Genomic DNA, 16,741 nt, shown 5'->3' with positions numbered 1-16,741 from the left:
GAAGAAAGGAAGAAAGGAAGAAAGGAAGGAAGAAAGGAAGAAAGGAAGAAAGGAAGAAAGGAAGAAAGGAAGAAAGGAAGAAAGGAAGAAAGGAAGAAAGGAAGAAAGGAAGAAAGAAAGAAAGAAAGAAAGAAAGAAAGAAAGAAAGAAAGAAAGAAAGAGTAAGCTGGTGGTGCTGGTACACACCTTTAATGCCAGCACTCAGGGGGCAGAGGCAGGTGGCTCTCTGCATTTGGGCCAGCCTGGTCTACAGAGTGAGTTCCAGGACAGCCAGGACTACACAGAGAAACCCAAAAAGAAAAGGAAGGAAGGAAAGGAAGGAAGGAAGGAAAGGAAGGAAGGAAGGAAGGAAGGGAAGGAAGGAAGGAAGGAAGGAAGGAAGGAAGGAAGGAAGGAAGGAAGGAAGGAAAGGAAGGTCTTAAAGTACTGGAGGTGACAGACTATATTCTCCATTTTAAAAGAAAACCTAACAACTACCATAGCCATTTTTCAATGACTCCCCAGTGACACATGACATCCGCCCCACCAAATTTCAAGTCTAGATCCTCATCTAGCACATGAGCACTTACTTGATGGTAATCATATTTCTCTCCTTGCCAGGCTGGTAGAATCTTTTCATTTTCATGATGTCTTTAGGAGACTGGAATTGTGCAGAGTTGATGAAGAAGAGGGGCTGAGGGATTTTGGAGTACAGCTCCTCACTCACTGGATACATCCACGGATCCAGAGAGACCCCACATCTGCAGACACGGTTGGTAGCGATGGAGAAGGACCGGTTACAGGCTTGCCAGCTGGGACCTTCCTACCACACAAACTTACCACAAGGATCTCAAGGGAGCTACTGCTGGCTTTGTAACGCTGCTCACCTGGCACTGCACCATTATTTTCTTTAGGAATCATAACATAAGGAAGGCTACTTCCTTAAAAGTTTTCCATATTCATTTTTGTTACAAGGTTTTCAAAATACACTTAAATCAGTTGCAATTTCTTGAGAACCGGAAAATAGCAATTTTTCCTTATTTCTCCTGTGTTTTAACATTGTTTTACTTAAGCTTTGTCTGTTGGGGGAAGGGGGATAGTGTGTAGATTTCCAAAGAAGCCAGCAGATGGCACCAGATCTCTTGGAGCTTGAACTGACTGACTAGTGCATGCTCCTGTCTCTCCAGCCTGTTTCCAAAGTCTCAGGTGCTTCATAGTGTGTCTGTTACACCTATTTCATGGTAACAAGATACCCCAGACACATAAAACTGTATTTAGAGGGTAAACGACATGACACATACCCTGTGAGATCTTTGGGGACTAGAGAGATGGCTCAGTGGTTAAGAGTCTTTACTGTTCTTGCAGAGGAACACACTAAGTGGCTCACAACTCCTGTAACTCTAGCTCTAGGGGATCTGACACCTCTAGCCTCCTTGTGCACCTACGCTCACACGGGCACACACACACACACACACACACACACACACACACACACACACACACACACCATTAAAAATAATGAAAATAAATTAAAAAAAATTTAAAGTCGGATTTTCTTCTTTCCACTAAGTTTAATCCTGTTCCCTAGCCTTTTTGAAAATCCACCCATATGCTAAGTAGATGACAACAGAGACTGCCCTTATATTGAGGGCAAGTGTCTGAAATGGTCCTACCATTCCCTAGATAGTTTGTTCCATGTGAGCCGTTCAAGAAAGAAAATGTTTCTGTATGTTAGAACACTGCAAAGTTGTCTGACTTGGGCCCAAATAACTATGCTTTTAGATCTAGCCTCACCTTAAATAGAAGAGAAAAGAAAAAAATGATAAAATTAAAAAGACCAATGTCTTAAGGAAGTCTGTAAAAATGGTGGCACTAGTATCACAAGCATGTCACAGTAAAGACATAAAGATAAGATTCCAAGTGAACATGTGAAGCCCTTTATAGAGAAATAAGGACAATGGGGGATGGATAAGGGTGGGAAAATTGCTTTTAAAATTAGCTTACCAAGTAGCAGGTTTCTTTACTGGCATGTTCTACATGCTTAGTTTTGGCTGACCCTCCCTCCAGCCATTCTTCTCCATCCCCACTCCCCACTTAAACCTACTTGTCATGTGTTCTATTACGTTCCCCCACTCTCCTTCACAGCCTTCATTTTCAGTACTCATGAGACCCTTTCTAGTTTCTTGGCCTCTAGACACATTCACCCCAATGAAGCTAAGGTCCATATATGAGGGGGCCATGAATATGCAAAGAACTCAAAGCAACTAAACAAGACAAAAACAGCAACCACGAAAGAAAAAGAATGGGCCAAAACGGGCCAGGCCAAGAATTCTTTGAAAGGAAAACAAATGGCTAATTAAGTATTCCTTAGCCATTAGGGAAGTGCAGGTTAAAACTACTTGGAGAGACAACCTCATCCCAGTGAGAATCAGCAAATGCCATCAAGGGCGTGGGGAGATAGGCAGCCTTGTTCACTGTTGGTAGGAGCATGACCTGCTACAGAAACTTTGGAAATGAATGTGGAGGCTTCTCAAGAAGCTAAACGTGGAGCTACCATGTGATCCAGCTGTACTATTCCAGGCATACACCCAAAAGACTGCATATCTTTCTAAGGAGATACCCGTGCATCTGTGTGTATTGCTGCTCTAATATAATGGCAAGCAGGACAAATAAATGGTTTCTGCCTCGGAAAATGTACACAGTTGATGAAGCAAAGAACAATAGTAAAGCTTGAGCTGGAGAAATAGCACATTCGGTGGTTTAAAGCAACTGTTTCTCTGGCTAAGGACATAGGTTCAATTCCCAGGTTCCACATTGCAGCTCACAACTATCTGTAATTGTATTTCCAGGGCATCTGATGCCCTCCTCTGACCCTCTTTTGGAACAAAGCATGCATATGGTGCATACAGGCAAAGCATCTATACATGTAAATGGAACAAATATAAAAAATAGTAAGACTTATACACCAACCCCCAAAAAGCCCTTAATCATTAGAATTTCAGAGACAGTTCTCTCTCCTGTGTTAGCCTGCCCTCTATTCCAGTCATTTTGGTTGTCTTGCTTTGTCTCATTCTCTTACTTGAATCTCTGATCCTCACTAAGGGCCTGGATAACTGTTGCTCCTCCAAAGGAATGTCCAAACACGGCTATTTTATCCTCATCGATAGCGCCCTGGGTGGGAAAAGCAGGCTAGTGAGTTACCATCTTGCCTTGTATTAGAGAAGTACAGTAAATATTGTCTATCATGCAGTCATTATTCATTTCAGATCTGATCAAGTACCTTGATGACATAACATAGAACACACACACATACACACACACACACACACACACACACACACAGAGAGAGAGAGAGAGAGAGAGAGAGAGAGAGAGAGAGAGAGAGAGTTTGGAAAAGTCAGAAGCAAGCTAAATATAGTGACACATTTCCAAAATCTAATACTTGAGAAGCAGAGGCAGGAGGATCAGTTCAAGGTCATCTTTGACTAAGCAGAGTAGCCTATTAGAAGCCAGTAGACTGGAGCCAGTTTGGCAATATGAGGCACTGTCTCATACTACACACACACACACACACACACACACACACACACACACACACACACGCACGCACGCACGCACGCACGCACGCACTCGCGCACACACGAACGCACACTGTTCTGGTCTAATTTTATTTATGTTGTGATAAAATATCCTGGGGTGGGGAGGAAGGCAACTTAGACGAGAAAGGGTTTATTGTAGCTCACAATTCCATGTTTCAGTTCATGACTGTGTGGCAGTCAAGATGGCAGGAATTTAAAACAGATAGTCATATTACATCAACAATCAGGTGCAGAGGGAAATGAATGTATCCATGGTTTATGTTTTACTTCCTCGATAGCTTACTTGTTTGCTTGGGCTCAGGGGGATTTATTTCTCCACTCTTGTTTTGTTTGTTTGCTTTGGTTTTTTTTTTTTTTTTTTTTTTTATGAGACACGTTTTCTCTGTGAAACAGTCTTGGCTGTCCTGGAACTCACTTGTAGACCTCAAACTCACAAAGATCCACCTTCCTCTGCCTCCCGAGTGATGGGATTAAAGGCATGTACCACCACCACCCGGTGGATTTCTCCACTCACACAGTTCAGGACTCCCTGCCTAGGGATTAGTGCTGCCCACAGGGGACTTCTCACATCAATTAACTTATGACAGTCCCCTACAAACATACCCACAGGCCAACCCAATGTAGACCATCCCTCACCGAGTCTCTCTTGCTAGGTGATTCTAGATTGGGTCAAGTCGACAATCCTAGCCATTCATCACAAAGTTTATATACCTTGCGATGCAGAAGAAAAACAGCCAAAAAAAAAAGAATAATCCAAAATCACAGTTCACAGGAGAAAGAGTGTTGCTAAATGCTCACCTCCAGCTGCTTCACATCAAAATATGAACCTAGTATGTTCTCTTTCGGGCTTCCATGTCCAATGTCAAGAATTGCACTGAGAGCCTGGGAACATTCTTTTGCTCTTTGTTGCACCTAAAACAATAATTAGAAGCAAATGATAATACAAAATATTGTAACACCTTAACGTTTTTGTAAGGTTGCCTGTGGGAGATCAGTTAGTTTACACACTGAAAACACCTCAGTAAAAAAACGACAGGAATACAAGCTAACACTCTGATGGGGTGCTGGCTTCAGCTAGGCTCAACTCACCTCTTGCTTGCCTGATGTGTGGCTTGTTTGGGTTTCTATTTATTGCATACTAATGGTGGAGCCACGTGAACAAAGTCTATCCATCCCAGAGAGGATGCCAATAGACCAAAGAGACAATTCCACCAAGTCCCACACCTAGCTTGGTGAACTGGTAAGTTGATTAGGGTCACTTGCAAGTACATGTGTGGTGACTCACAGAAGCTATCACCCCTGGGCAGGAGAACAGTCGGCTGCTTCCTACCTGTACAACCTCGGTGAGGGACTTTGCCAATCTTGTAGCTTTCTGAGCTTCCTGGAAAGGGAGATTCCATAGTGATATAGTCTACTTCAACAAAATGTGTGTGGAGAGGGGTCTAAATAGCATGGCACATCTAACACACCCAAGATAAAGAAGCAGCCAGTGTACTTTATCTCAAGTAATTATTCCAATGACCACAAGAGACAGATATTGTCATTCACTATTTTGTAACACATCAAAGCACAAAGTTTACTTGGTCGGGATCTTTCCACTGCCAAGAGATGGGGCTAGCATTCAAAGATAGGTGGATTTTAAGGCCTGTACATTTCTTTTATGTGTGTGTGGGGGTAGTGGGACAGGTCTCATTATGTAGCTTTGGATGACTTGGAACTTACTATGTAGACCAAGCTCGTCTCAAACTCACAGAAGTCTGCCTCCTTCTACCTGCTGAGTTCAGGGCAAGGCCTATACATTTAGACTATTGTATACAACCTCTCTAAAACCTTTCTAATGATGCAGCTGGGGTTGAAGATCTAATCTTTTTTTTAAATATCGATTTTGAGGTTTAAAAAAAAAACTATATACTTTAACAGAAGAGAATTCTGAATGCCATCGTCATTTCCTAGAGTAATTTTGTTTGTTTTTCTGTGAAATAGACATTTCAATAAAAGAAGTTTTCTCCATTGGAGAGCCTTCTGACAGACCCTTAGGTAAGGGGGAGGACTGGTAGTTAACATTAATGAATATCTTCATTGTGCTTTGAAGACCTCAGCACCTCTACTCTCACTGAAACGTACCTGCTGTTTCCGAACTTTCTCTTCCTCCTCTTGTTTTAGCATTTTCAGGTACAACCAAGTCCTGTTTTCTACTTTTGCAGCCACCTGGTCCTCAAAATAGTAGGTTGCTGATGCAGATCCGTCTCTACAACACACCCAGATTTAATTACATTCCATTTGTCTGACTGTCTTCCCCAGCTCCATCCTTGTCCAATTCTCCTCTCATCTGTTGACTTCCCTTTCCTCTTCTGGTCTGCTTTTTCCTTCCACAAATAAAAAAGGACTCCAAGGGAGTGCTTGGACAAGGATCTAACTGTCCATTGTCTAGGGACATGCAAATAACCTCTCCGTTATCACAATCCTAGAAGGCAACATTGGGACCATGTTGAAAAGCCACTCTCATGAGCTGGGGGCACAGCTCAGTGGTAAAGTGTTTGCCTGATACACACAATGTCCTGTCTCCAACCCCTGTACTGCAAAAAATAATACAACACAACACAAAACTCTAAAATCCAATTCCAGAATTGTCACCTAATAGCTTTAGGTACTTTGGGTAAATTCCCTGTAGTACCTCCATTTCTGTCTTGTGTCAAATGAATAAAACAACCATCACATAGGATTGTTCCAAGCTCTGAAGGACTGAGATAGTGTCTGAAATGCTGCAGTTTATCCCATGACAGACCTTCATTGTTCTCAGGGCATGGAACTCTTTTGAAAGTCTTGACAGCGTAGTTCATTCTCTTTTTGTTCTCATTATGTAAAATTTTCTAAGCTTACAGAACACTTATAGGCAGAGTTAAGGATGTTAACACGGTTTTTGTTTTGTTTTTGTATTTGACATATGCAGGAACATACCTGTGCTCTACAGTAGCAACTATGAACCCATAAGATGCCAGGCCAATGCCAATAGCTGAGTAAATTGTTCTGGAAAACAAAAGGCAGTAGCATTGCAATTACTAACCATGATTACAAATCTGAGTTCACTAGAAGAAACCATTCTGAGTAAGGTAACCCAATCACAAAAAGACAAACATGATATGTGCTCACTCATATGTGGATTTTAGACATAGAGTAAAGGATTACCAGCCTACAATCCACACTGCCAGAGACGCTAGTAAACAAGGAGGACTCTAAGAGAGACATACATGGTCCCCTGGAAAAGGGGAAAGGGTCAAGATCCCCTGAGCAAATTGAGAGCACGGGAAGAGGGGGGAGGGAGCTACGAGAATAAGAAGGGAAGAAGAGGAAGGATACAGAGGTCATGAGGGAGCAGAAAGGTTGAGTCAGGGGAAGAGTAGAAGAAAGGGTATGTGTTAGGTAGGGTTTTAGTTAGGGGGTGGTAGGGGAGTAAGGGAGGGAGAAGGGAACTGGAATTGTCATGTAAATCAATCTTGTTTCTAATTCAAATAAAAAATGATAAAAATAATAAAAAAATCAAATCTGAATTCACTAAGAAAATGAGGAACATGGAGCCCATTAACCCTGCATCAGCACACTGTGCAGCTCTGGTCCTCAAAGAACTTACCCCTTAGGAGGTGTGTGGCAATGTCTGGAGTTGTATTGTTTCCTCTGGGGAAAGGAGGTTACTGGCATCTAGTGAGCAGAGGGACACTGCTAGGCATCCTACAGTACATAGCATAGGGTCTCCAAAACAAGCAATTATTTGGTCAAAAAATGTCAGGAATTATGAATTTACAAAGCTCAGAGTAATGTTCCAGTTATTACAAATAATTACTTTTAGAGTTGATACATATCCATTCCACAACACACACAGATTTAATTATTCTCTTTCATTCCTTACCCGACCATCTTTTTCAGCTCTATCCTTGACTCAACTTTCCTCTTATCTGTTGACTTCCCTTTCCTCTTAAGAAGTGCTCAGGAAAGTATCTGATTGTCCATTGTCCAGTGACATGCAAAAATACTTCATTGTCAAAGACAAATGTGGGGCCATATGGAGAAGCCATTCTCATGAGCTAGGGACACAGCTCAGTGGTAAAGTGATCTGAACTTAAGCTTGAAGTTAATAAGTCTTTGTCATTTATTAGCTATCTGATACTTAGATAGTCAATTTTGTAATCACTTATGAAATAGAGCTAAGAACACAGGCTTACATTTAGGGTAGGGGAGGTAAGGTTTTCTTTTTTTAAAGACTTAAAAATTTTTAATATTTATGTCTGGAGATCTACAAAGATGATATCAACTAACAATCTAAGCAACAGAGGAGAGGCTACCTTAAATACCCTTCCCTGATAATGAGATTGATGACTGACTTATATGCCATCCTATAGCCTTCATCCAGCAGCTGGTGGAAGTAGAAGCAGACACCCACAGCTAAACACTGAACTGAACTGGAATCCAGTTGCAGAGAAGGAGGAGTGATGAGCAAAGGGGTCCAACCAGGCTGATGAAACCCACAGAAACAGCTGACCTGAACAAGGGAGAGCTCTTGGTCCCCAGACTGATAGCTGGGAAACCAGCATAGGACTGATCCAGATCCCCATAAACATGGGTGTCAGTGAGGAGGCCTCGGAAATCTATGGGGCCTCTTGTAGTAGATCTGTGCTTATCCCTAGCATAGGAATGGACTTTGGGAGCTCATTCCATGTAGAGTGATATTCCCTGAGCCTAGACACCCATCATCCTGGGGGTGGTCCTAGGTCCTATCCCAAAGGATATGACAGACAGACTCTGAAGACCCCCTGTGGAAGGCCTCACCCTCCCTGGGAAGCAGAAATGGTATGGGATAGATAGGGTGTTAGTTGGGGAGGGGGCAGGGGATGAGGGGAGGGAGAGGGAACTGGGATTGACACGTAAAATAATCTTGATTCTAATTCAAATAAAAAATGGAGGAAAAAATTATGTGTATACAGGTGTACGTGGAGAACAGAAGAGGACACTGTACCCAATGTATCCATTGTGTCATAGGTAGTTGAGAGCAGCTTCCTGACATGGGCACTGAGATAAGAGCTTGGGTTCTTTGCAAGAGTCCTAAGTGCTTTTATAACTATAGAACCTTCTCCACAGACCAGAAGCTTTTGACCAGGTAATACACATAGGGTAATACATAGGACCATAGCTCAGATCCCAACACCTCCTAGCTGCTTGTCCTGCTTCAGGCCCTGAGCCTTCTTCTCAGCTGTGACTCTATGTCTGTGAAAGCTGGCCATCACCAAGGTCAAGTGAGCGCATGTACTTAAAGCAGTGCAAGTACTTTACACCGTTAGTGTTCCAGAAATGATCAAACTGTGAGAAGACAGTAAATAACTGTCAACAGTCACATTGGCACTCTTCCACATGTCTATTTTGTAGGATCTCTTTCTCATGTTACACATTCTGTAGTCAATGTCCATGGAAATACAAAGGGGTGCCTAGGAACTGTGTTTTCCACTGCTGACAACACAGGAAGGGATGTGGTCTACCATGTAGACTTGAAGCCTTGCCTACTGCAAGTCAGAGTAGCTACTTGCAGCTTTGTGAGAAAGACATCTCAACTCTGCTGTAGCAGTCATGGACAATGTGAAAGGTGAATGCATGGAGCTCTGCTCCAAGACAGCTTTTATATAGATGGCTGGCTATATAGATCTTCTTCTTGAATTCCCATTTGCCAATCACTACTGCAGCCAAAATCAAATAGTTTTCTAGACTATGACTACAGTGCTGAAGACAGATACTGCCCAACTTTCTTCCAGTCCCACAGTCAGTTCTTAGGGGACCCCAAGTGTTTAGCATGGGCCAACATTACACTTTGAAATCTGATTTTTTTTTCAAGAAATAGAATTGTTCAGGGATGGCTTGGTACTAAAGCTGTCTGGTCTCCCAAGCATTACCTGAAGGCTCCAAGTCCATGAGAAAAGATAACTAGCGGATATTTTTCACCAGTCCTGAGAGGAGAATTCCAGCTTGCAGGCGTTGTCATTGAACCTAGATAATAGTAGGAAGTAAATCAATGTTTCCTCTGGTTGAATGATGCTAGCTAATAAATTTACACCTTCTGGGCACAAACCCCCAACCCATGCTGTCTTAACTACTATTTTATAAGTTAGTACACTGATTTTAAAAGCCAAATACTAAATACTCACCAACCAGGGACTCCAATGTGTCTTCCTCCGTGAGTCCATCAATTAATGGTGAGTGCCCACTGCCACTGACCTCACAGGGAACGATTTTCCTACTTACAGGTATATTCTGGAAGGACGCTAATTGTTTCTATTTTGAGGTTGGGAGATAATGCTGAACATATAGTTTAAAACTAACCTTCCGGGAAATCTTAGATCATTGTGCTGATAGCCAAGACCTAAGAACCAGAGATGACTACTGTCAGGAGGCATCACAGTCCAGCAAAGGATGGAGTGACAGTGAATTCACATACCAGAGGGGACTTTTCATGTGACTGCCACCAACTAGTTATTGACCTTGGGCAGGTCCTTGGCAAAATGGTGGAAGTGATTATGATCTTAAACATTTTGAATAAAATTTGTATCTAACCAGGTTTTATATATAAGGTATCCATTTTTATGTATAAAGTACTGTAAAAAGCCCAAAGTTGGAAAATATCACCTCCCTTCCTTAGCTGTTTTCATCATTACTGTCATGGTCATTTCAATGTTATTTTCTTATCAGAAACAAATATGTGGTCATGAAGACTGAATGTGGCAGTTGCTATGGAAGTGCCTTGTAAGTTACCCCTTGCTATGCAGTAGTATATTCTAGTTTAGGGTATTTTCCTACTTTAAAACAATTTCTGTGAAAACCTAAAGATAGGCTTAAAGAGAATTCCCAAAGCTGAAAAATTAGAAGGCTAAATTTGAAGGTATAATTAACATAGGCTCAAATTTACACCCGATCTAACAAATGTTAGGAACTTCTGTCTCCCTTGGTATAATGCAGACATATTAAATGATGACTGCCTCAGACTGTTGGACAGAAGTGGGTCCTTTGGGGGTGAGGGACAGGCATGAACTGAGATATTTTATGATGACTGGGACGTTAGCTGGACTTGGCTGCTATTTTTCTATTTTCTTCTGACACAAAATGTACAGGTAATGGTCCCACCAGACAATTTGCTACTCTGGCCACATTGTAGCTTCCACCACAGGAATTTAAGAAGGAAAACTGAGGATCAGGCCTAAGAAGATGTTAAGGCAAATATGGCATCCCCAACCCATCCCATCCCATCCCAATCAGAATGCTTAAAATGATAGATACCTTGCTTCTCTCAATGTTGCCTAATCCCTTAAGACAGCCTTTCTTTCTGTATAGGAAGATCACCCAGCTGATAAAGTGTCTGCCTTGCATATGGTGGTACAAAAATACCAGACACAGCTATAATCATGCCAGCCTAGCCTAACTTGTGATCCCCAGACTACAGAGGTCTCCTGTCTCAGAGAGGTGGACTGTGTTTCAGAGATAATACTTCAAGTTGTCCTCTGTCCTTCACTGAACAAATACTCATGTGCAGACGAACACACACAACACACACACACACACACACACACACACACACACACACACAGAGTTAAAAAAAAAAAAGAAATCTCATCCTTGCCATCTTAGGAGAAAATCAACCTCAGTCTCACTACTTGTAACTTTTGTATCTTATATACATATACACATACACATATACATATATACACATACACATACATACACATATATCTTCAGAACAGGACCAATAGAAATCTTACCATATAAGAAGCTCAAAATGTTGCCTATAAATTGGGGTGTTCCGAGAAATTTACTAAGACCAAAAAAATATTCTTTGTTTGGGATCCAAACTGTGTCAAGGCGATCTGGATCTTGAGCTGGGTAATACAATCTCAAGAAGACACTCTGGAGGGAAAAGAGAGGCACAAACTCTCAGTCAAACACAGTCCAAGAACAGTGCTTTGAAACTCTGTATTACTAGGTCCCAAATCTCTGTCTTCCCTTAAGACCCCCCAGAAAAGTGTTCAAGCTGCCAATCCTTAAAGTGTAGCACAAAAAATAAACAACCCAGTGACTGATATTGAGGTTCAAATTTCAAGCTGAAAATCAGAAAAGCAAAGCATCTGGTCACTAGCTCTTACTCAGACTGAAAGGCAATCCTGGCTCCACCAAACCTCAGACTATTGCTTCTCCTCAGCATGGCTAGAGAGTCCTGAGACTTCAATGTCTTCCCTATCCTCAATGTGGCTGGAGAATGAATGCCTGATATTGACTACTGAAGATCCTGCTCTAGTGCTGGGATTAAAGGCATATGATCCCAGGTGCTGAGATTATCTTTGTGTGAGCTGTTTCTCTTTAGGACTGGATCAATCTTGTGTAGATCTGGGTGGCCTTGAACTCACAGAGATCTGTCATCTCCTAATCCTGAGTCCTAGGATTAAAGGTGTGTACCACCACCTCCCAGCTTCTGGCTGCTGGGATTAAAGGTGTGTATCACCACTGCCTGACCTCTATAGCTTGAGGCTGACTTTGCTTTCTGAATCCTCAGGGGAGCTTTAATAAGTCATAAATAATATATCACTATATTGAAGATAACCACAAAAGAAGAGAAAAGAATAACCATGCTTTGACTAGAAGAAAAATCTGAGCACAATTAAGATTCACCAGTAAATTAACCAGGAGACAATAAACAACTGAAGAATGACATAAGTAGCAAAAAGTGTTGCAACAGGAACAGCCAATTAGTCATCTTCAGGTGATTGCCGGATCAAGTTATCGCCTGTGCTGGAAAGCAAGGGCAAGTCCTTAGGACTTAAGGTTGAGGCAAACAAAGTAAGGCATTACCTCATTAGCATAACCGAACATCAGGTCTGTACAACCGACTGGGTAGGATCCATTTCCTTTGGGGATTTTACTATGGCCAGACCTGGCAGTAGACATCACAGCTTGTATCTTATGGAACCATGCTGAAAAATAGGTTCGTGTAAGGTAAACACATGACAGTAACCCAATCCACCTCAGACTTTACTGTGCTAGGAGTTCTGTGCTCACAGTTTCTGGCTCTCTCTCTCTCTCTCTCTCTCTCTCTCTCTCTCTCTCTCTCTGTGTGTATGTGTGTGTGTGTGTGTCTGTCTGTCTGTCTGTCTATCTCTCTGTGTGTCTCTGTCTCTGTCTCTGTCTCTGTCTTTCTCTCTCTGTGTGTCTGTCTCTGTCTCTCTCTCTGTGTGTAGACAAGGTTTCTCTGTGTATCCATGACTGTCCTGAAACTCACTCTATAGACCAAGCTGGCCTCAAACTCACAGTGCTGGGATTAAAGGCATGCTCCACTATGCCCCGAACATGTACACTTCTGTACATCTGGACCTGACATCTTTCCATAGCAATATCAAAGTCCATGGCCCAAGATGAGACTAAATGACCATCTCCCAATTTTCCTTTTCTGCCTCTGCAACTGCCCAGCTCCACTGAACCCCAGAATTCTCTATCTTGTGAATTCCAGGCCAGAATCCTGCAAGTCAAACAAATCTTTACGAAATCTCTATGATTTGTTCTTAATTTAGAATTATCCCTGATCCCAGACACAATCATTTCTTTTTCAGGATCAAGAATTCCTTATGTGTGGATATTATATGATGGCAAGAATGAGGACAGCGACCCAAACTAGCTACTGTTCCAGCCCCACTCACTAGTCTAAATATAGCCTCTGGCTAACGAGGTTCAATGCAGTTTTGTGGGAAGGTGGGGAACTAAGGATAAACACCACCGACCTCTTTTGTCCTTCATTCAAATCCATCATACACGCTCTTTGACCCACCCACTCTTGAATCTCCTTTTCTCTCTGCAGCCCAAACACTTCTATATACCTGCAACTGCCCTCCTTTCTAAACCATAATCAAATTCATGCTTTATTTCTAGATGTGGGTCCATGGACTGGAGAGATGGCTCAGAGGTTAAGAGGCACTGTCTGCTCTTCCAGAGGTTCTCAGTTCAATTCCCAGTACCCACATCGTGGCTCACAACCATCTATATAATAGGATCTGATAGCCTCTTCTGGCATACAGGTATAAATGCAGAATACTCATACATCAAATATAATGAAATTAAAAAAATAGATGTTGTGTCCAAATAACAACAAATCCAGACTCCTATTTTTCTTTATACACCGAGCCTGCCCCAACATCTATGTTACTGAACTGTGAGGAGCTGGTTCCTCTGCCGCATGCTGTGTTTGTACTGCACGGGCTCTGCCAAACACACAGAGCTATGTGCAGTGTGGCACCGCCTTGTTATACTGCAGCATTGCTCAGCAAGGCTTTGAGTCTTGGCAGTAATCTTACGCACACCCTCGACTGATGACTCATATGTGAGGCACCAGCCAGTGATGGAGGCTTCAATACACAAGGCCTCCTACACAAAGGTGATCCTCAGGCCAGCATCATGGGCATCACCCAGAGCTTAGACATGCAGATCCCAGTCCTCACTCCAATTCAACTGAGTCAAAAAGATGCAAAGAAGACTGACTTAAAAGAAATGCCGTGTCACAGTCCAGATCTCTTGGCAGGCTGCACTGATACAGCAATGATAGGAGGCAATTTCAAGAAAGACAGAGGGTAGAGTGAAGCTCAGTATTGGATCCAAGTGGTCCTGTTTCCCATACCAACTATGGTGCTCTAGCCAAAGCAATTGAACTCTTCTCTCTGGTGCCCATTGGTAAAGTGGGAGGGAGACAAAGGCCCTTAACCAGCCCCAGGACAGCTGTGTGGATGAAAGGAGTATATTCAACATGTGCCTAACACTGACTGTGGCTTGTTACTGGAGCTCAGATGCTGTGACTTCTTCCCTTCTGTGTGGGCACAGCTGGTTACTCCCATGGTTCAAAGGATGGGGAGGCTGGGACGGGTTTAGTACATCTACACTAGGCTTTCCACTCTCTCTCAGGACACATTCAAAATTCAGGGCATTTACCTGAAGACTTTTTTTATTTTTTACCTCCTTATTGGTGAACATTCTGGGGCTTCTTTAGAATTACAAAAGGTTCTTCCTCTCCCATGTCAGGTTATCTGTAAAGTCAGGCTTTTAAATGGTAGGTGACAAGTCTAGAGTCATAGGGTAAGAGACGCCTTCTGCCTTTCTTCCTGTGATAAACAGTCACAGGAAGAAAGTGTGCTGCTGTGTCCCTACCCATAAGCAGCCATGGTGGGGGCTAGACCAGTGGGGAGACCACTGGCTCCCACAGCTCAGTGAGGTGCCCCAGAGGACTCTTGGGTGCTTTGGAGACGCTACCTAGCAACAGAGTTCCACGGCCTACAACTGAGATCTTGATTTCACTGAAACCATGGAAACCTCTTCAAATAACCTGTGGTTCTTGAAAACCATTTATCCTCTAGGCTCCTCACCTGGAATCTAGGAGTCCCAGGTACTACACTGAGTATAGAAAAGAGTGAGTGCCTTACAGCCTGCACATCACAGGAGCCTGCATCTCCATCTCTCCATCTATTTGACATCATCACAAGGAAGAGGAGGAGACACCAGAACAACCTCATCTTGGATGCTATAGCTTGTGGACAGAGTTTATCTTTTCCCAATCCTCTCCAACTTTATTTGAATAGGAACTCTGGACCTCTAGAATGCCTCTTGGTATATATTTTTCATAGTCGAATATTCCTGAGTCTTGAGATGTATCCATTCTAGAAAAGCTGCATTCGCCTTTATACTTTCATTGTCCTTCATCAGGACAGCACATGCCTGTAATACCAGTGCTTGCAAAGAGAGCAGGATAAATAATTCAAGGCCAACATTCGCTACATAGTGAGTCAGGGCTCAGACTGGGCTACATAAAGCTGTCTCAAACAGCCCAAAGAAGGGCCTGGGGAGATGATTTAATGTGTAAGAGTGCCTGTTGCACAAGCAGGACCACCTGGGTTTAAATCTGCAGCACCCCATAAAAATTAGGCATGGCTTCTGGGATCTGAAACCCCAGTCCTGTGGTAGGTAGGAATAGGAGGATCTCGGGGCTTGCTGGCTGGCAGTCTAGATTCAGGTTCAGTGTGAGGCCCTGACTCAAGGGAATAAGGTGGAAAGTGATAGGACAGGACACTGGACATTTTACTCTGGCTTCTGCCTGTGTATACAGGTGTGGACATTTACAGACACACAACACACGCACTTATAAACACTTGCACACATAAATCAGAACCCGAATAGCTAGATCTTCTATGTATTCCTTTAACATGAAATTAACCATCTATTGTTTTAATCTATTAATTACAATTTAAAAGTATTCAGGAGTCTATTTCTGAGCATGTACAATGAGTATGGCATTGGGCTAACACAGGTCCCAGGAAGATGAATAATAACCCTGTCTTCAAGGAACAGATTTCTAGTGATTTTAAGAGGATAGAAAAATAAAAGTCTTTAAATTCTCACCCTGAACCAATTAGAGTAAATGCCATAAAATGTATGATAGTTTACCTATCAAGTGACATGTTTCCAATCCCAGAAACTGACACTTGGATTAACTTCATTTTAAGTAGATCACAGGTTCCGTGATGACAAGCCCTTTAGTCATAGCTGTATACACAGTGCCTTCACTTCCTGGGAAGTGTTGAGGGATGAATGAGCCTCTGAGTTATTACTCAATTACCTGTGCAAATACCAATATAAGGCACAGTCCTTTTCTTATTGATTCACTCATTTCCCCAATTACTGAGTAGGGCAAAGTTTATTTGGATAACATGGAGTTATGCAAGCCCTTTTGTAGATGCCGTGGAGTTGTCCAACCAGCCCAAACAACTACATCCAGAGTGAGGACATGCATTCAGGTATAGAGATCTGTGGGTGTAGACAGTGTGACATCATTCTCTAGCCACCTCCTGCTGTGCTCTCCACAGGACACAGATTGAGGCACATCTATGTCACAGTTCTTTAAGATAAACAGGCATTCACGAAGCTCCAGAAGCAATGTCCTTGCAAGATAGGTCCTTCTTGGGGTGGTGACATGAGATGTATCTGTCCCCTTGCTACTCTTCCTCGTATGGTCCAAACCTTCCTCCTCTTTCCCCCTCTCCTTCACACAACTGAGGAGAGAAAGTGACCGTGTCTATTCTCTGGAGTTTCAGACATCTACACGTCTC

At 42.6% G+C, this 16,741-nt stretch overlaps 1 protein-coding gene across 2 annotated transcripts in view; it reads right to left on the bottom strand.

Moving 5' to 3' along the window:
- Positions 1-16,741, bottom strand: part of LOC100769497 (platelet-activating factor acetylhydrolase) — a 38,352-nt gene that overhangs the window by 3,294 nt on the left and 18,317 nt on the right. Inside the window, exons 3-10 of one of the 2 annotated variants that reach the window (XM_027387451.2) lie at positions 12,453-12,574; positions 11,369-11,513; positions 9,512-9,605; positions 6,537-6,605; positions 5,703-5,826; positions 4,377-4,490; positions 3,059-3,150; positions 570-740 (exon numbers count right to left, since the gene is read on the bottom strand). In XM_027387451.2, the coding sequence (XP_027243252.1) occupies positions 570-740; positions 3,059-3,150; positions 4,377-4,490; positions 5,703-5,826; positions 6,537-6,605; positions 9,512-9,605; positions 11,369-11,513; positions 12,453-12,574 (931 nt within the window). The remainder of the gene's footprint in view (positions 1-569; positions 741-3,058; positions 3,151-4,376; positions 4,491-5,702; positions 5,827-6,536; positions 6,606-9,511; positions 9,606-11,368; positions 11,514-12,452; positions 12,575-16,741) is intronic. The other variant, XM_035452990.1, reaches the window with a different exon arrangement.

Source organism: Cricetulus griseus (genome assembly GCF_003668045.3).
Source record: "Cricetulus griseus strain 17A/GY chromosome 1 unlocalized genomic scaffold, alternate assembly CriGri-PICRH-1.0 chr1_1, whole genome shotgun sequence".
Classification (NCBI taxonomy): Eukaryota; Metazoa; Chordata; class Mammalia; order Rodentia; family Cricetidae; genus Cricetulus; species Cricetulus griseus.
Note: the sequence above shows the minus strand (reverse complement) of the source record. Positions and strands in the feature narration are given on the sequence as shown.